General features: G+C 40.8%; 2 protein-coding genes across 2 annotated transcripts; both read right to left on the reverse strand.

Moving 5' to 3' along the window:
- Positions 1-301: 301 nt before the first annotated feature.
- On the reverse strand, positions 302-12,363 carry cry2 (cryptochrome circadian regulator 2). The gene is made up of 13 exons (XM_060060761.1): positions 11,593-12,363; positions 10,630-10,738; positions 9,869-10,011; positions 9,129-9,313; positions 8,919-9,007; positions 7,788-7,925; positions 7,519-7,644; positions 7,125-7,310; positions 6,471-6,622; positions 5,758-5,960; positions 5,378-5,458; positions 3,483-4,114; positions 302-2,474 (listed from the first exon to the last, which is right to left on the reverse strand). Exons 1-12 carry the CDS (start codon positions 11,748-11,750, stop codon positions 3,492-3,494), a joined length of 2,193 nt encoding a protein of 730 aa, XP_059916744.1. The 5' UTR covers positions 11,751-12,363; the 3' UTR covers positions 302-2,474; positions 3,483-3,491.
- A 116-nt stretch (positions 12,364-12,479) lies between these two features.
- zgc:101566 (Transmembrane protein 263-B-like) lies at positions 12,480-15,976 on the reverse strand. Its single transcript, XM_060060784.1, has 3 exons — positions 15,733-15,976; positions 15,148-15,247; positions 12,480-14,484 (listed from the first exon to the last, which is right to left on the reverse strand). Exons 1-3 carry the CDS (start codon positions 15,736-15,738, stop codon positions 14,204-14,206), a joined length of 387 nt encoding a protein of 128 aa, XP_059916767.1. The 5' UTR covers positions 15,739-15,976; the 3' UTR covers positions 12,480-14,203.
- Between the last annotated feature and the right edge of the window lie 1,016 nt (positions 15,977-16,992).

The raw sequence follows: 16,992 nt of genomic DNA on the forward strand, positions 1-16,992 counted from the left end.
GAAGCTGCAATGTTGCTAAGTAGCACTGTCCGAAATAAATCAAATGGGTTCCGCCAAACCGTATTGCACCATCTCCAGCAAAATTCCAGAATCTCTCAGACACTGCATTTGGGTCAGCTTTAGCTAAATGAATGAGCTTAAACTTTTTTTGAAAGACAGAAAATCAGCTGCCTTATCATATGCAATGCATGTTCATAAGAATTATATTATAATAATTTGCATATTTCATGCAAAGATTAATCAAAATACACACTAATTGATAGATTAAACTCTTCACAGAAATATGTTTTATATTGGCTGGTTCAGTATTCATAACATTTTATTGAACAAATATTATGCACAATAAATATTTATATTTTTTAAATTCTGTTTAAAATATGCAGAACTACTGAAAACAGAAGAACAAAAAACAAAAAAAGAGCACCCACCAAACCTATTACACCACAATTGTAATGAAAAAGTACAACGCAAAACAACACAAATAGAACATATAGTCCAGATGGCTTAACAAGATACACAATGTAAATCAGAATAATTCATGTACACAAGCATCTGATGAGACAAGGGATGGTTTCACAGGTAGGTGGTATTTGTACCACAAACTACTTTCGAGCAATGAAACAATAACTTTCTTACTTTCTCCAATAAAGTGCCTAATAATATACTTTTGCGTCCACAATAATTTATGTAGACAATGCTGAACGTGTTTTTTGTCAAATGTTGGTCTATCGATTATGGTGTACATATACTCTTTTACATACACTTCATCAGGCCAGTAAACAAAAAATACTCCCTTTGTAAAACATGTATGTCTAATTACAAAGAATACCAAACAAAAACTGCTTTCATATAGATGGATATGGGTAAGAATCAAGATAAAAGGAAATTCTTACAGTTTAACACCAAATGCCGATTAAGAAAAAGACTTTGAACATACTGTGTTATCAAACTTTGGTCAAGGTAGTCTTTAAAAAGAAACACCACCATACAGTTGAATTTAATACAGTGTATGTGTGTGTTGTTATCTTTTGTGTTTATAGACGACATAGTATAACTATTTTCTACAGAACTGTTTACATAATTACAAATACATTTTTACATTTAATAATAATACTATGATCTATCAAGGTCAGAAATACATTTGAAAATATAATTAATTAAAAGGTTAGACAAATATTTATTTTAGTCACATTACGAAAACGGCTGTGGAAATGTAAATATATTTAGTAATGGTATTGGCAGATTATAGAATTGTTATATAACAGAAAACCTTTCCTTATTTTCCCTGATAATAATTTAGAAACACATTTGAAAAACATGTTATCATTATAAAAGGTGATTATCACCACTGACAGTACTTCAAAATACTAAGCCATAGAAAATAGGTTTCTGTTACCCAAGAACTTGCTCTGAATATGTGGCATTAACTTTTGTCTGCTTAGTAAATATACTTTATCATGAATACTGTCTTAAGATAAGCTGCATTAATAGTCTGTGCTTATAGTTTCACATTCTACCATACTAAAGAGAAGCAAAAAGCTTGCTTGTGATACAGAATATGTAGCCTGGATACCAGCCTGAACTCCGCCCACAAAATTTTTGGTCTGGGATGGGAGCTATTCAAGGCCTCGAAAAAGTGATCTGACCAATCAAATTGTAAGGGCGGGCTTTATACGTTGATGGACAGATGATACACATTAACGTAATCAACCACGTCACCAACGTACGTGCATGCACTTTTACTTTTTTTCTCAAAAATGCTGACCGTGTTGCCAATTTGTCCGTGTATCCTTAAATTCTTTTTACAAAACCGGCATAAATCGTTTATGTCCATCTTCTTTTTCTACTTCTTCGAACGTGCGCTCAGTTGAGTTAGTTTGAGAATAGCTGTGCGTCGCACAACATACGTCACATACTACGTTGCTCTGATTGATTTTAGGTCTATCCAATTGAGCGAAGAGGCATTTTCCTTCCTGGTTCCGCCCTATAATCACAGCCCAATGGTTCGGTCTCAGACTCATATTCTGACTAGAATTATGAGTATGACATCGTCAGGCTATAGAATTATGAGTATGACATCGTCAGGCTACAGAATATGGCCAATGATAGGACAATGTCACTTCCTTATTTCAGTCAAACCTTCCTAACATTATACCATTTAATACTATTTCTGGCATTATATAAGCACTTTTTGAGTATTCAACCCGAATAAGATTAATACGTTGTAATTTTATGGCTATGGAAACGTACCCATTAATCATTATAATGGCTATTCATTCAAACTATTTACAGTAAACAATTCCAAGATAAGAACAGTAAAAAATGGTTACCCATTCCTCAGAATGTGGATGATGTTGAATGCTCAATATTATATTCATTTCAATTATCTGTGTGCAAATCTATATAAAAAGGACAACAGGAGCTGCAATCGACCTAGCTTTTTTTCATATTGCAGCATCTCACCTTGGAATTACCTACAAAACACAAAAGCAAAGTCAATAAAAAAAAAAGGGGATTGTCAACTCTAATATATGTGTAATTAGCATTTATTGTTGAGGAAATAGATAACATCTAATAAAAAAATTGAATTTGATATCATAAACAGAATTCTGATTTTTTGTTTGCCTCCAGTGTGCTTCAGTAAGATTCAATAGATTTGCAAATTGTGTTTAGTCATCACACTTTGCCATGAAAATGTTTTGCCTGCTAAATATGTTACACATTCAGTTACAAATGAAATAAATATGTAAAATAGTTAAATAAAATCATGAATGTAAGGCTGAGGTCATCGTCAACCTCAAAGTGGTGAGAGAGCAGAAAGGACCACTAGTCGCTAGGCTGTAACCACAGCATCAACTTCAGTTTCACTAGATATTGAAGAAATCAATATCAACACAAAAACAAGTATCGACATTTTTTGCTTCCGCAAAAATAACTAAAGCCAAAGAACCACATTCATGTTATTACGTATTAATAAGCAAGTCTTGATTTTGGATGATTATTTAAGATTCAAACCGCCAAAGACAACTCCAAAAAATTAATTACCAATACCAACTGTAGAGGCAAAGAATTCAATTAATGACTAATATATACTATAGATGCTGAGAATGTAACTAATTACCACTATCCAATTTAGAGGCTAATAATTTAGCTAATTACCAATATCCACTGTATAGGCTAAAAGTTCAATTAATTACCAATGGCAACTGCAGAAGCTGAGAATTATTAAATCATTACCAATTCCATCTGAAGAGGATGAGAAATATTAAATCAATACCAATACCAACTGAAGAGGATGAGAGATAAATCATTACAAATACAGACTGTAGAGGCTGATTTAATTAACTACCAATATCCACAGGCTGAGGATTAAATTGATTACCAATAACAACCGTGGAGAAAGATAATTCAGAAGAAAGCGAGAGACAGACTCCCAGACTCCCATTCAGGGAGACACACCAACACATACGTTGCCTCATTACCTCCAACTATCACTGCTGATCATTTGGGCTGTCCTGGATCATGTCCTCGTCCATGCACTCTTCCATCCAACACTCCTCTCCCTCGCCCCCCGCTCCGTTCATGGCCTTCCCCCCTTCCACCGGGGGTCCCGGGACGCAGCCCGGGACCCCGCGGGCCCTCTGGCTGCGCCGGTGCTTGCGGAGCGGGCCTTTCTTCCTCTGACCCAGAAGCGGTGCGTGGTGGCCCGCTAGCGTAACCGGACGCGGGGACAGAGCTCTGAACGGCTTTGAGGCGGGACTGAGGTTTGGGGAGGCGGGGCTGGATGCTGGGTCTCTGGCGGGGGTTTGACCGGTGGCTGGGTTTGAGGAGGGGAAGGGGATAGGGGGAGGGTGGAGAAACACCGCGGCGGGTCCATCTATGGATAACTTGGTGATGGCCGCCGCGGAGGACAAGACGAGGAATGTGGAGGGGTCCGTAGAGGTGGAGGCGTAGGCCTGAGGGGGTGCTGCAGCGCCCACGCCTGCCGGCTCCCGTGTGGATGGGGCGGGAGTGTGTGCTGCAGAGACGTTGAGGCCTGGGGCAGGAGAGGACATGCATGCTCTGGAGGAGTCTGGGACCAGTGGGCAGGCCGCTGGCTCATGGACTGGAGAATCTAAGCAAAACACAGCATCGTAGCCTTAAATGAGCCCACAATGCACAGAACACATGGGTGAGCTTCAAACTACAAAGACATCGGTGATGCATCATATCATACAGCAAAGAACCTGAAGCAAGTCTTTTAAAAGATTGATTGTAGTTGTGTATTCTAGTTTTGAGTGGTGGATTCTAGTTGCGGTGGATTCTAAAAAGAAAGATTTGAGAAAGGGGAAGTTTTGGTTCCACATGCTTGGAGTTGTTCTAGGACAACAGGCTGTAGCTCAGGAGGCAGAACGGGTTGACTTGTAACCGGAGGGTAGCTAGTTCGATACCCGGCTCCCCCTAGTGTCGCCGTGCCCCTGAAGACACCTCACCCTAACTGCCTCCCACGAGCTGTCGCCGTGTGTGGTTGACACCGCCGTCGGTGTGTGAATGCGTGTATGAATGGTTGTAAGTCACTTTGGACAAAAGCATCTGCTAAATGCCCTTAATGTAAATGTTATGGCCCTATGCCCTTATTGTTGCATGGCGATGCAGAATAATTTTGTTGCGTTCACTGGAACAGTAGTCTATGGCCTTAGTAGTTTGGAGGTCTTCCCAGCTGTTCTGTGTTCCGAAAGGGCAGGGACGTTTGTGGTTTACCCTGCTTTTGTCCTTCCTGCTATGCAGCAGGTTCATGTTCAGAGCTTAGTTGTTATGGCATGTAAATGTAACTTTACTCCAATCTTTGGATCTGGAAGTACCCTGGACACATGACTGCTCAAGGCAGTGTTTCCCATACATAGACCATTGTGTGGCGCGGCGCCACAGAATCAAAATCGAGCGCCACGAATTGATTCTGTCTTTTTTTTTTTTTTTTTTCAATAACGCGATTTGGAAATCTAAAAATCGTTCCGTCCATTCATCTCTGCATAGCACTCGTTCTCCCTGTCAAGTTAAACCCCAAACTAATCGGAAGTATTTATAGCGGACTACACCACCTATTCTATTCCGCATAGAATTGTATTCCGAACCGATTGAGGCGTATATATATGATACTTTTCTATTCCGATTGAGCTGTTCTTCCACATCTATGCGAATCAGATGTGTCCGCATGTAAACGCGGAGTTACATGCACACTCACTGACGGCCGCGTCGCCGTGCTGCGCCTGTGCCGCCGTGCGCGCTGCCACCCCCCCCGCACCCTTCTACCAAAAAAAGCAGACCACATTGCTGAGGCATTAATGTTGACGCTCATGTCAGTTCTAACTGGTTGGAAGGCCAAGACGCAGGTTCGTACCAGGACCGCTGCTGGTCTGGGACTCGTCCGTCATCGGTGGCTCCGCCTCCTCCTGGATGGTTGGCACCGATGCAAGGAGACCTGCAACACAGATAAAAAATACATCCATAATACTGAGTAGAAAACAGAAACGTAGCTTAAGCTTAAGTTTTGGTAACCAGGGATTAAAAGTAGCATTTATTTATCCCCATACTAAACAAACATTTTAGCCTTCACAATCAATTAAGCTGTATGGTGTCCTGAAAGTACCCCCAACCAGGACAGCAAAAGAGTTGCGGTATGAAGAAAACTATTTGCATCACATTTTCTGTTTATTAAATAGAAATGTATGATGGTAAGATATCGATGAAGACAAGGCCAATGGCGCAGTGGGGACTCACTGAGGCCTCTGTAATGGGACAGTTGCTGGTAGACCTGCTTCATCCTCTCTATGTTCAGCCGGCTGGCCTCGGCGTGGTTGATCATGGGTTTGGGGTAGTCCACGCCCACCACGCAGTGGGCGGCCTTCTGGACGGATAAGGGGGCGTTCCAGGGCTCGTAGATGTAGCGGTTTGGGTAGTCCTTCAGGATTGGGATGTAATGCCTAAAAGAGCATTGATGTTTGAGGCTCATCATGAGTTATTTTCGTACCTCAGCATTGTTGAATACTTGATTCTGATTGGTCAATAATGTTCCAAGGTTGTATATTATCTTTCAACAGTTTAAAAGCAATGCAAAACAAATCCGACTTTAAAAACATTGGTAAAAAAACACTATTTCCTTGACAACACAAATAAAACATGCTCTGCATATTGAGCGGGAAAATATTTTAATTCCAACTGAAAAAAATATATAATAATACGATAACAAAACAATAATGTTACAGATGTGGTATGAGTGGAATAAAACACTTTGGGGTGTTACGATATTGGAATATAACATACTTAGTCGTACATTATTTTCCAATAACAGGAACGCCTGCATTGGTTTATTCCTAGCAATCAAACATTCCCTTCAAAATACACATGCATAAGGATCATGGATCACTTCGGGGAAATTATCATTCAAATTGCAAATACTGAAAAAGAACAAGAGCTATTGGCATGAGAATAACCTGATATAATCTCCTGATGGATCTGTCCGCCGCCCAAAGCCAACAGGACAGTAGCAGTGGAAGAACTGCTGGAAGAAGGCACTGCATGAGAGCCACATCCAGCTGCCAGCGTTCACGCTCCAGTCAGCATCGAGTAGCAACTCCTCAAACACCTAGATGGATACAAAGACATCCAAAATCAACAACCGATTCATGTATTGTGTGTGTATTACCCTGCCATAATTCCAATACATTTGTGTGAAATAACTTTCTCAATTTATGGATTGAGTCATTGAGTTGTTGTTGTTGGCACTTTATATCGCATCAGAACTGTAAAGGGCTTATTATTGTTCCAGTCTACGCAACGCAAGGGGGTTTACAGGCCCATTACATCCTCGCGGACCCTCCTAGCGTCCACCACAAGGGCCTGACGTGCGGCTCCAAAAAATGGTAACCTTGCGTCGGGGCGACGCGGCTGCAAGGGCTGTGATTGGTCTGCTCACTAAAACCCGACGCAGAACCAATACAGGTTCCCGACTGCGTCGCAGCGTCTGCGTGGTGGTCCTTGGGCCGCGTCGACGTGGAACCGTAACTGAGCCTTGAGCGGTTCCAACAGCGCGATGAAAGCGGCTCCCAGAGTTGACCAGCGTGAACATGCCTGTCCGGGGGACGTACCTTCATGCCGCTCTCCCAGCTGATCCACAGGTCTCCCCGGGTGAGGAAGCAGGCCACGGCGTGCCGGGCCAGGTGATGGATCCAGCCCTCCTGCCGTAGCTGGGTCATGATGGCGTCGATCCAGGGGAAGCCCGTCCGCCCTTCGGCCCATTTAGCCAGCGCTTGTGGGTTCTGGTCCCAGGGTATCTGGGGGTGTGGTTGGGGGGGGGCGATGTTAAGGCTGAATAAACTTCTGAGCAGCAATGAAGCGGCCCAGGGCTTCACCTTTCAAGCAGATATTTAAATAGATACACCGCTATTAAATGGACAGGCGGCTGCATTTCTGGTGTTTATGGGTTTGTAATTAATAGATGCGTCATTAATAACCCGGCTCTGACAGCAAGCGTTTCCCAACCTGGACACAGATGGGGTTTCCTTCCATGCGGTCAAAGTTTGGGTTGATGGTGGCCGCCGTGTAGAAAAACTCCCTCCACAGTAGCTGTCCGAACAGGGACAGCGGAGGACTGCAACGCTTACGCAGCTGAGACAGACAAGAGATGGTGAACATACAAAGTGAACGGAACGATGAGGAATTATAAGAGAAATTTGATTAGTCTGAGTCTGAATATATAGGAGATCATCCTAGACGCCCCCTAGAGGTGTGCTTGTGTTGTTCACTTTTACCTTCATGTATAGTTCTCTCAGGTTGTAGTAAAATACCCGGCAGGACAAACAACCGAAGCGCAGGAAGGGACTGAGGCCCGCCGGACTGGCGAATAAAGAGCAGACCCCCCGAGGGTGCTCCAAGTTTGCCACCCATGCCTGCACAGACAGAGACGTGGACACAATCTGTCACAGGGTTTTTTCTACATTGAAAATAGTTTGGCAGCCACCGAGATGATTTTATGTTCCACCAAAGCAAAACTGGTGAGGCTGACGAGGAAAGCCAATATTATCGTTGGTTGTGCGTGTGTTGATCAGGTGGTTAGTTTGGTTACAGTTTAATAATCGGTTTGTCTGGCAGATTAAAATAAAAGCCCCTTCTGACTAAACGCATCGTTTAGTCTATGGAGGAAATCTTTGCATTTATGAACAGTAAATGGACTATAACATTTGATTATTTATTTTTTAACTTGCAGAAAGGGAGAGACAGAGTAAGCAGAATATTATCAGTGGACATTAGACAACCCTCAAAGCCTTTGTTCCCCTAGTTCCACAGGTAAGTTCACAGACCATTCGTACTTTAAGTGCTGTAGAAAAACGACGTCAAGGCTAAATGTGTTTTTTAAATGCACACATTTGATGGAGTGGCAATAGGTGAAGGATGGAGAACGAGAGGAAGAGATGTGCTTTTTAATGGGGTTTCCTTTACTCAAGAAAAATAGACATTTCTGTTGATCAAAAGTTAATAAATAAGAGGAAAGGAAAATGCATAGATTTCGTTAAAATTGTGTATCACAGACTCATTGGCTTAGCTGTACTCGGACCGGTCATGCTTACTCTGGTGCGTAGCCATCCCCAAAGGCCCATTCTGAGCCAGGAAAAACAATTTCTGAGTCAGAGTACAATTTCAATGTATTTCACAATATCAGTGAGTGTCACGACAACTTCAACTAGCCAAGGTATCGCACTGCCCAATTGTAAAATAATGCAATGCAAGATTTGCGTATGTGTTTTCACAACAACACAAAACATAGCGTGTAAATGCAGTACTGCTAGGTTACTAAGCTTCATTAACCACAAGAATAACCCATTTTAGGATAGATGTTAATCCGACTAGATTTAAGGATAGCATGTCCTTAAGGGGTTACTGACCTTTCTGTCCAGGTGTTTGTTGAGTCTCTCCAGTGCCTCAGACTCCCCACCTCTCCAGACCGCGGGAGGTAGACCTTCCGTTTTGAAGCCTTGCATGTCAAACACACAAGCAGAAGGATAACGTGAAGCATTCACATTCATTCAGGATGACAACAAAGAAAATTTGTTTCAGAGAAAGCTTATTCCTAACGTTAGGAGAGGCCTTCTTACCCAGCTCTTCCAGTGAGGGTACACTGTAATGTTGATCGTGGTCTTTAGCTATGAGTGTTTTACACCTCTCCATTTGCTGCGGGGTGACGGTAGGCAGAGGCCGTCGGGGCAGATCCAGCCTGTTCACGATGGTCTGGAAACGCTTGAAGGTCAGTGGAGCACTGTTGTTGTTCATCTCTATAATCCTGTGAGGCATATAGAAATATCTTTGAATTTATATTTTGATAAGTGTTACGCACTTGCGCTCCTAGACTCGTTGGGTTCAACCTAAGCCAACTGCCCAACTACTAAACAAACTGAATAGTTAGCTAAAAACCTTTGCTTAAACCCCTTAATACTATCTGAGATACTTTAAAGTTGCTACGACGACGCTTTTGCTACTTAGGACAAAAGCATCAAACTAAATAAATGTAATATAATGGGACATTTTGTCAATCCCTTGAGAGGGCAAACAATTAATTTAAACACATTTATCACGTAATGCTAATCCACATATGGTCTAATGCTATATTCTATTTATAACCAGGATCCTCTTCATGAACACAATAATTGAAGGCAGAATGCACGTATTCTGACCTCTCACCAGTAGGATATTTATCCTTTAAATCACCTATATGGGAGTGTTTAGACAGGGGTATGCTTTGCCGAGGCAGGGGACATTTGATACGTACTCTCGTAACATGTCTGCGTTTTGCAGTCCGCCTCCACCGTTGCATAAGATGCACGTTAGTCATACAAACCTGTCGAGGTTGTAGAGGGTGTGCAGGTTTCGGACTATGGTCTCAACGCCCATCTCATGAGCCACCTTGATGATGGCCCCGTCTCTCTCTTTCCCATAAGGCTCTGGGTCATACTCAAACGTCAGCCGGGTGACATTCCACTCCTAAAAACAAAGAGACAGAGATAAAGAACAAAGATTTAGGTGTAGGTTAGGGATAGGGTTAGAAAGAATAAGGGAATGGATTTTTCAGAATACATTGAATACAACATTATCACAGATATAATTATAATAATTATTAATTAAATTTTAAATGTGATATTTCAAATGAATAAATCCCACCCCTCCCTTCAGGCCTCCCTACAAAGCCCCTCCACCAAAACACGTGTCTAGCTGGCTAGCTTTAGCAACAGGTCTGACTAGCCTTGTGTAAGACTGTGGTCATGCTCAATAAGTCCACGGGCTGAGTGCATAGAGGGACAGTTAGGCCATCCAGTCATTTTGTTTAGGATGATTTAAATGATTGGACAGGCTAACAACGGCCACATGGACCAGATGCTTTTTTTTTGGACAGGGCATTTTATTTATTGAATGCTGTCAGGGTGTTAAGAGAATTTCCACAATTATATTAAAAAGATGCTTCTTAAAATAAATTGCTTTCAGAGCAGCTTTGAAAAGAACGGGCTGTCTTCTTAATCAGTCTTTTCAAAAATATGAAACCATTATGCCCACATGAATACATCATGCACAGGCCGCTTATTAATTTGTCATTATTTGACAAACCTTGAAAAGCCTTGGGAGAACATCCGTGGGCTGTCCTCTAACCACAAACAACCTGGAGTTTAGTTTCCTCAGGCTGTTGTTCAAGTCCTCCAAAGACTCCAATAGAAACCTAAGAGAATACATACAGCTATGGTTGGTTGGTTGGGTTTTTCCCGCAGCTAGGAGAAGCTAGGAGAAGCCGGGGATCGACCAGCAACCTTCAGGTTACCAGCCAACCCGCTCTACCTCCTGAGCTACTGCCGCCCCAAGTATATATACTTGGATATATGGAAATCAATGTTTACCAAGGTTAGACTTCGAATTTGAAATGTTGTGTCCATAGGGAGCTACACAATATTAAGCACATGTGCAAAATTTGTACCATTGTATAACATATTCATAGTTGCAGTTATTTGCAATCATTGTACTGCTGCATGATAATAATATATAACTAGACGGTCATAGGTGATCAGCAAGTGTGTGTGTGTGTGTGTGTGTGTGTGTGTGTGTGTGTGTGTGTGTGTGTGTGTGTGTGTGTGTGTGTGTGTGTGTGTGTGTGTGTGTGTGCGCGTGTTTTATAACAGAAACGGAAATGGGAATAATGTAGTACAGGATAAATCGCAGCATGGCAGCATGTTTTTAAATCAATTCAGACATGACTTCAACCCTTGCAAGCTAAATGAATACTCTTAGCTCACTTCATTTGTTTTTACTTATTGCAGTTTATTCATACCATTTAACATTTGTATTACTAATTGTCAATAACATTACGTTTTAAAACGTTAATATACAAAATATATATAGTGAGGCAATGGGTATGCATCTCGATCAGAACATTTAGCGGAGTGGATTGAGCACCTTTAGATCATCGTTACACAAAATTATTACAATATAATCTCAGTCGATCGGATTTAAAACGACATTTCGAGTTGGGCCGCAGCTGCGGGGCAGCAAAGGAGTAAAAAATGTTATTAAAGCACAGACCTCCATCGGTTGACTCCTACGTTAGCGGAGCCAGCAAACCACGGATCCAGAATATAAACACAACAAACAGTGTCTGCTCCATTAAGGGCCTCCTGCAATGAAGGATTATCGTGCAAACGCAGCCCTTTGCGAAACCAATGTACTGAATTCACCACCATGATTATTCATCAGACCATCATCATAGTACAAAGGCAGAAAGGAGCGTTATCAATCAACTGATACCGTTAAACGGAATAATAAAATCCAAAACAAGCACACTTCGGTCAAGTCGGAAAAACTTCGCCGGCTGTCAGTGGATGGCAGCAGCGGGCGCGATCATGTTTGGGTCAACGCAACGCAGTGTTTCATAGGGCTGTTCCTGTCCCTCCGCTCATTGGCCAAAATATGGACGTCATCCTTCATTTATAACAGGCTCGATGTGCATTGGTTGCTGGCACATGTTTCTGAAGAGTGTCACGTTGTTGTTGTTTTTTTCCTTTTTTCTTCTTATTGATTGAACGATGAGCAGCAACAATTGAACGCTTTGAAAAAACAAGTCGTTTTATTGTGTGACTCATGGCAAACCCTTTATTCGATTCTCAATAAATGCATACTGCTTTTTAATTTATTCAGAACGATGTTGATGCTACACATTATTTCGTTTATTATACTCCCTCAAAGCTTATTTACATTTTGATTTAATCATTTATTGAGTCATTTACACCTGTATATCTAACTCATATTAAATTACATCTCTAAAAAAATGTAAATTCTAAGATGAAAACCAAGCATTTTAATTAGATAATAGAGAATGGTTTAAAAAGGCCCTAATATGTCTGTCCTGCTAGCTAAACCAGTCTATTATAATGGTCCGAGTCTCCCACCCAAATAATGAATGACACGTGACAGAGAATCCAGCAGTTTTTACTTTATAGAATACAGCATAACTGACCTTCTGCAAAAATAGTTCTATAATAGACAAAAACAGCCTGAAAGATAAACGAAAGACGAAAGAAAGGAAAATATTGGATTTAAAAAAGATTACAAAACTAAGATATAGATAGCTGGATGAAGGCCACATTGTGCCTGAAACTTATAAATAAATACCGACATTCACAGAGAAATCAAAACAAAAGCAACTAAAATAAAAATTATATGGTAAAAGGGTTTGGTGAAGCTCACAATAGTTTCAGATTGAGAACAACATGCAGACTTCTACATTAAGCTCAACACAGCTAAATGATATGTAGCATTTAACTATATGTAACATTGATACATGGTGTACTGACACAATTTTCTTCCTAAATTGGCATACATACATGAAAGCAACTGGACTGAATAGAAATGGAAACGTCAAGATTCTGTTTGAAAACTAAATTGACGTAAACAATATGAAAATATGGTAACAATTTAAGATTATTCTATGGTTTTACACATCATATCGATATATTTGTCTTTAGTATTGTTACAAAATTTTGGGAAAATTCATCAAGGTAAAAACAAATTATAATCTAGTACTATTGCTATTAGGTCACTCCGCAAAACACACACAGAAAAAAACCTCTTGAAGGAAATTCTCCATAATATCCTATTCTCTAATTATTCTAAATAAATGAATACTAACCGTTTTAGTGATTATTATTATTTTTCTTTGCAAAACAAGTTTGGAACAAAAACAGCCCAAAGGGATAACATATGGGGTTTAGTGATGTTTATATACCCGAGCTAAAATCTTTTGAAGCCATTAAAGAGGTGACCTTAATATTAATCCAAGACCATCAGATCGTTGTTGAATCACGGTTGGGATCATGATTGGTTGTCCAGTTCATTACAAGGGAATGTATGGTAGAATTGCAATAAATGAATCCGATAATTTAAATACTTTTCTAAGAATCTCTAAAAAATCTAAGATTCATTAAAAAAAGATTAGAAAGCGACCAGTCCTGGTGCCATTTCTGAACGGACTCTCCTGTTCAAATGGTCACTGATACTTATTTCCTTGAAAGGAGGTTAACCCACATTTTTGTTTCCATCATCATGCAATCATGAAAACAAAAATATGGGAACCAACACAAATCCATATCACAAGCCATTTCACAATGGCACAAGTTTTATGCAGAAGAGGTTTTAAGGCCAATTTAACTGTTTCAAGGTAATTTCCGGTATGGCTGAAACGTTCTTTATAGGCCACATTTTACTTAGAGGCGACAGCAGGTCTTCCATGGACTAAGATAAAATAAAGGTCTCAAGTGTATAAAATAAATTATTATGTATATCTATTCATTTTGAAAATAATGAAGTATCCTTAAACCCATATAAAACAGTTGTTACACTGCTATTTACCATCCAGGGTTTCTATCATATTTTTGTTAGGAAAGAGATCATTTGTAGTATTTTGACCAACTATAGACCGCAACTGGCTTATTTTTGGATCAATTATCAGGAAAATGCATTTTCACTTCCCCTTAGCATGAAACATCTTACGCTCCAGCTAAGCACATATCAATGATTAATTTCATCCATCAGCGTTCCAACCTTTTGCACATACGCAAACAAAACGCGCATTGGAGAAAATGCGCAAGCGCTACACACAAACAAAAAGAAGCGTTCCGCACACACTCACAGTTGTTCATCAGTCAGACTTGTCCTTCTTTTTGGTCGTGACTTTGCTGGCAACCGCTGACCCGACGGCACCGACACCCCCCGTCACCATGGAATAACTGCCTTTGACCAGACCCACGCCAGCCGAAGGCACACTGGTCACCGCAGTCTTGGTGATCTGGAAACTTTTGGTTCCGACCCAGGCCACCCCTCCGAGAGTAACCCCCACCACACTCCGGGTCATAGTGAACAGGCCACCTCCCACTTTCCACAGCACTCCTCCTTCTGATTTGGGATGGTCTTTTTCCCCGTCTAAGAGAAGAAGACAACAAAAATGAGGAGGGGAGAATAGTTAACTTTACTATAGAAACTTTTTTTTTTCTATATAGAGTATATTATATAGTGACTATTTCTGCATCATCTCATTGAAAGATTTCTAAGTTGTGTTACATACGTCAATGGTTCAAAATGTGTACATGTGTGTATACTAAAAGCCTAGTGAGTTGGAGGAACTAATTCAGTAAAAGTATGGGGAACCCAAAGTAAGGTTCACTCACTCCCTCTCTCTCTCACTCACTCACTCTCTCGTGGGAACAAGAGTAGAGCTGTGTTTGATAGGCGAACAGAAAGAAAACCATATCCCAAAGTCAGCAAGAATACAAAAGTATGCAGTAGTTGGCAATTAAACAGACTGATTAGATGGCTAGAATTGTTGCAGGGTTGGATTTTCAGGGTAAGTGTTGTTCTTATGAGGATGAAACTTGATAATGCTTATGGTTGATGGCGTACAAATAAAAATGCACATTGTAAAGTAGTGTTGTCTTCCGAGTTCATTCAGAGCCAAGAGAAATGGCAGAATCACATTTTCCCAGAGAATTGCAACGAAATTCACCTTACATACATAACATAAAACATACATGTGTTTTGTATCACTACAGAGTATTTGTATGAAGCAGAACGGAGCAGGTGTCTCACCCTCTGGGGAACCGGAAGTCTCCCCCTCATGCTGCTCTGCGTCGTCGTTGTCATGGTGTTGGGAGTTGCCCTCTTCATCTATCTCCTGCTCTGTGAGGACCTGATAGGGAAAGAGTACCGGTAGTAGCAAATTTACATTACAGATACGATCAACATATCTACTCCAACTACGTTGTGCCTTTCATTATCTGCGTGAACTAATCGTGTATTTCCGCTGCTGCTAACGGAAATAGCAAGACTTCCACAATAGTAAACAGCCCTAACCCTAAAAGCTAGCATATGCTCTTGTATCATCTTTAAACGATGATAAAATCAGCAGAATTATTTCTGTCTAATGTTTTAATGTAAACTAACGTACGACTGAGTCTGTTTTTATGAGGAGCACAGTGGATTTAGTACTACTATGCCCTCCTAGACCAAAGCTTGATTATTTTTATATTTTAATGCACAAACATTTTCTAACAAAGTATTTGCATGATCAACATGACAACACTTTGGATATCGAAACGTTGTCACGGTCATCAGACATGTCATGAGCCTTTTCAAAACGGACTGTCACAAAATCCAACCCCAACCCCCACTCACCTTCATATCATTCACTCGAAAACTACTTAAAAGCAGACAATTCGTCTTTGATAGCTACATTTAAAAAGTGAAGACAAATCTTAAACTTTGCTATTAGAATGATAGATGTATCTCCCGTGGCGAATAATTCTACAGCGTTTCCCTTGCATAGTACATAGGATGCTCTATGGTTTGCCAATGATCACAAATCCTAGAGGACGTGACGCAATGTTTTCTATTCTTGGTGTTGGTTCAAAGGCTCTGCAGGGTTGCAAACAGCGCCCTCTCTCGGAAATAAATCTTCCCATTCTTCTTCTTGGTGTTTTCTGGCCGTTTGTATCCCTATTGTCACATTACCGCCATCGTTTGACCTGATGTAGAACTTTCCAATCCTCTATATCCATAACAACAAACAATTAAATGTTTCCTAATTTCTGACCATCTTTCTCCCAGATACCCGGATGTTCCCCATTAATCTGTAATGTGCTGTTTAAATGACTATGACCACTATGAGGTAACCTTGACATTATGACCCGCTGCTTCCTGTTCTTCCCCATTCTCTTCACAATCCCAACTCACTTCATTGTATTGAGTATGTATACTGTTTATTTCTCTGTCCCAACACTGCTGCCACATTTCAACTGCTTGCCTCCACACAATTACCTTTTACTTTTGGCATTGAAAGTAAGATCTCTCAATTTATATATTTCCATTTTTAAATTGTCTTCTATTGTAGGCTACACATTCTTATGGCGCAGAATGTGTGCAGGAACCCACAACAAACGGGGTGCTTGATGGTTTTTGAATATAATGCGGTTTACAGTCCTGCCCACGAATCATTAACACCTGAAAGGATTTTGTAAAGGCAGGGTCATGGGGGACCATGTAGAGACGCCATGGAAACTAGGTCAGGTCATTCACCATCATGCATCTGCTCCTTGATTGCCGATGGAAACATCTGCCAAATGTGAGCCCATCAACATTTTGCCAGCTATAAAGTCAGGACTCTCCCCCTGCTCTCAGAGGATAGGTGAAAATAAAAGATGGAGAAGACTATCGAAGGAAAAGTGAATAGCTTTATGCCCCTGGTCGATTTTCCACTTTTCCCCCATTTACCTGTGTGCCTCTGTCAAACTGCCACGTAGAAGTATGGTGTAGTATTGAGCCAAATCTACCACCGGCACTTCCATCAGCTCTTCTGTTGCTTACATCCATATGATGCTATACTCCTACTGCATCTTAAAATTACATGCTTTTATCCTAGATCTAATTACAGAGTCA

Source organism: Gadus macrocephalus, chromosome 9 (assembly GCF_031168955.1).
Source record: "Gadus macrocephalus chromosome 9, ASM3116895v1".
NCBI classification, from domain to species: Eukaryota; Metazoa; Chordata; class Actinopteri; order Gadiformes; family Gadidae; genus Gadus; species Gadus macrocephalus.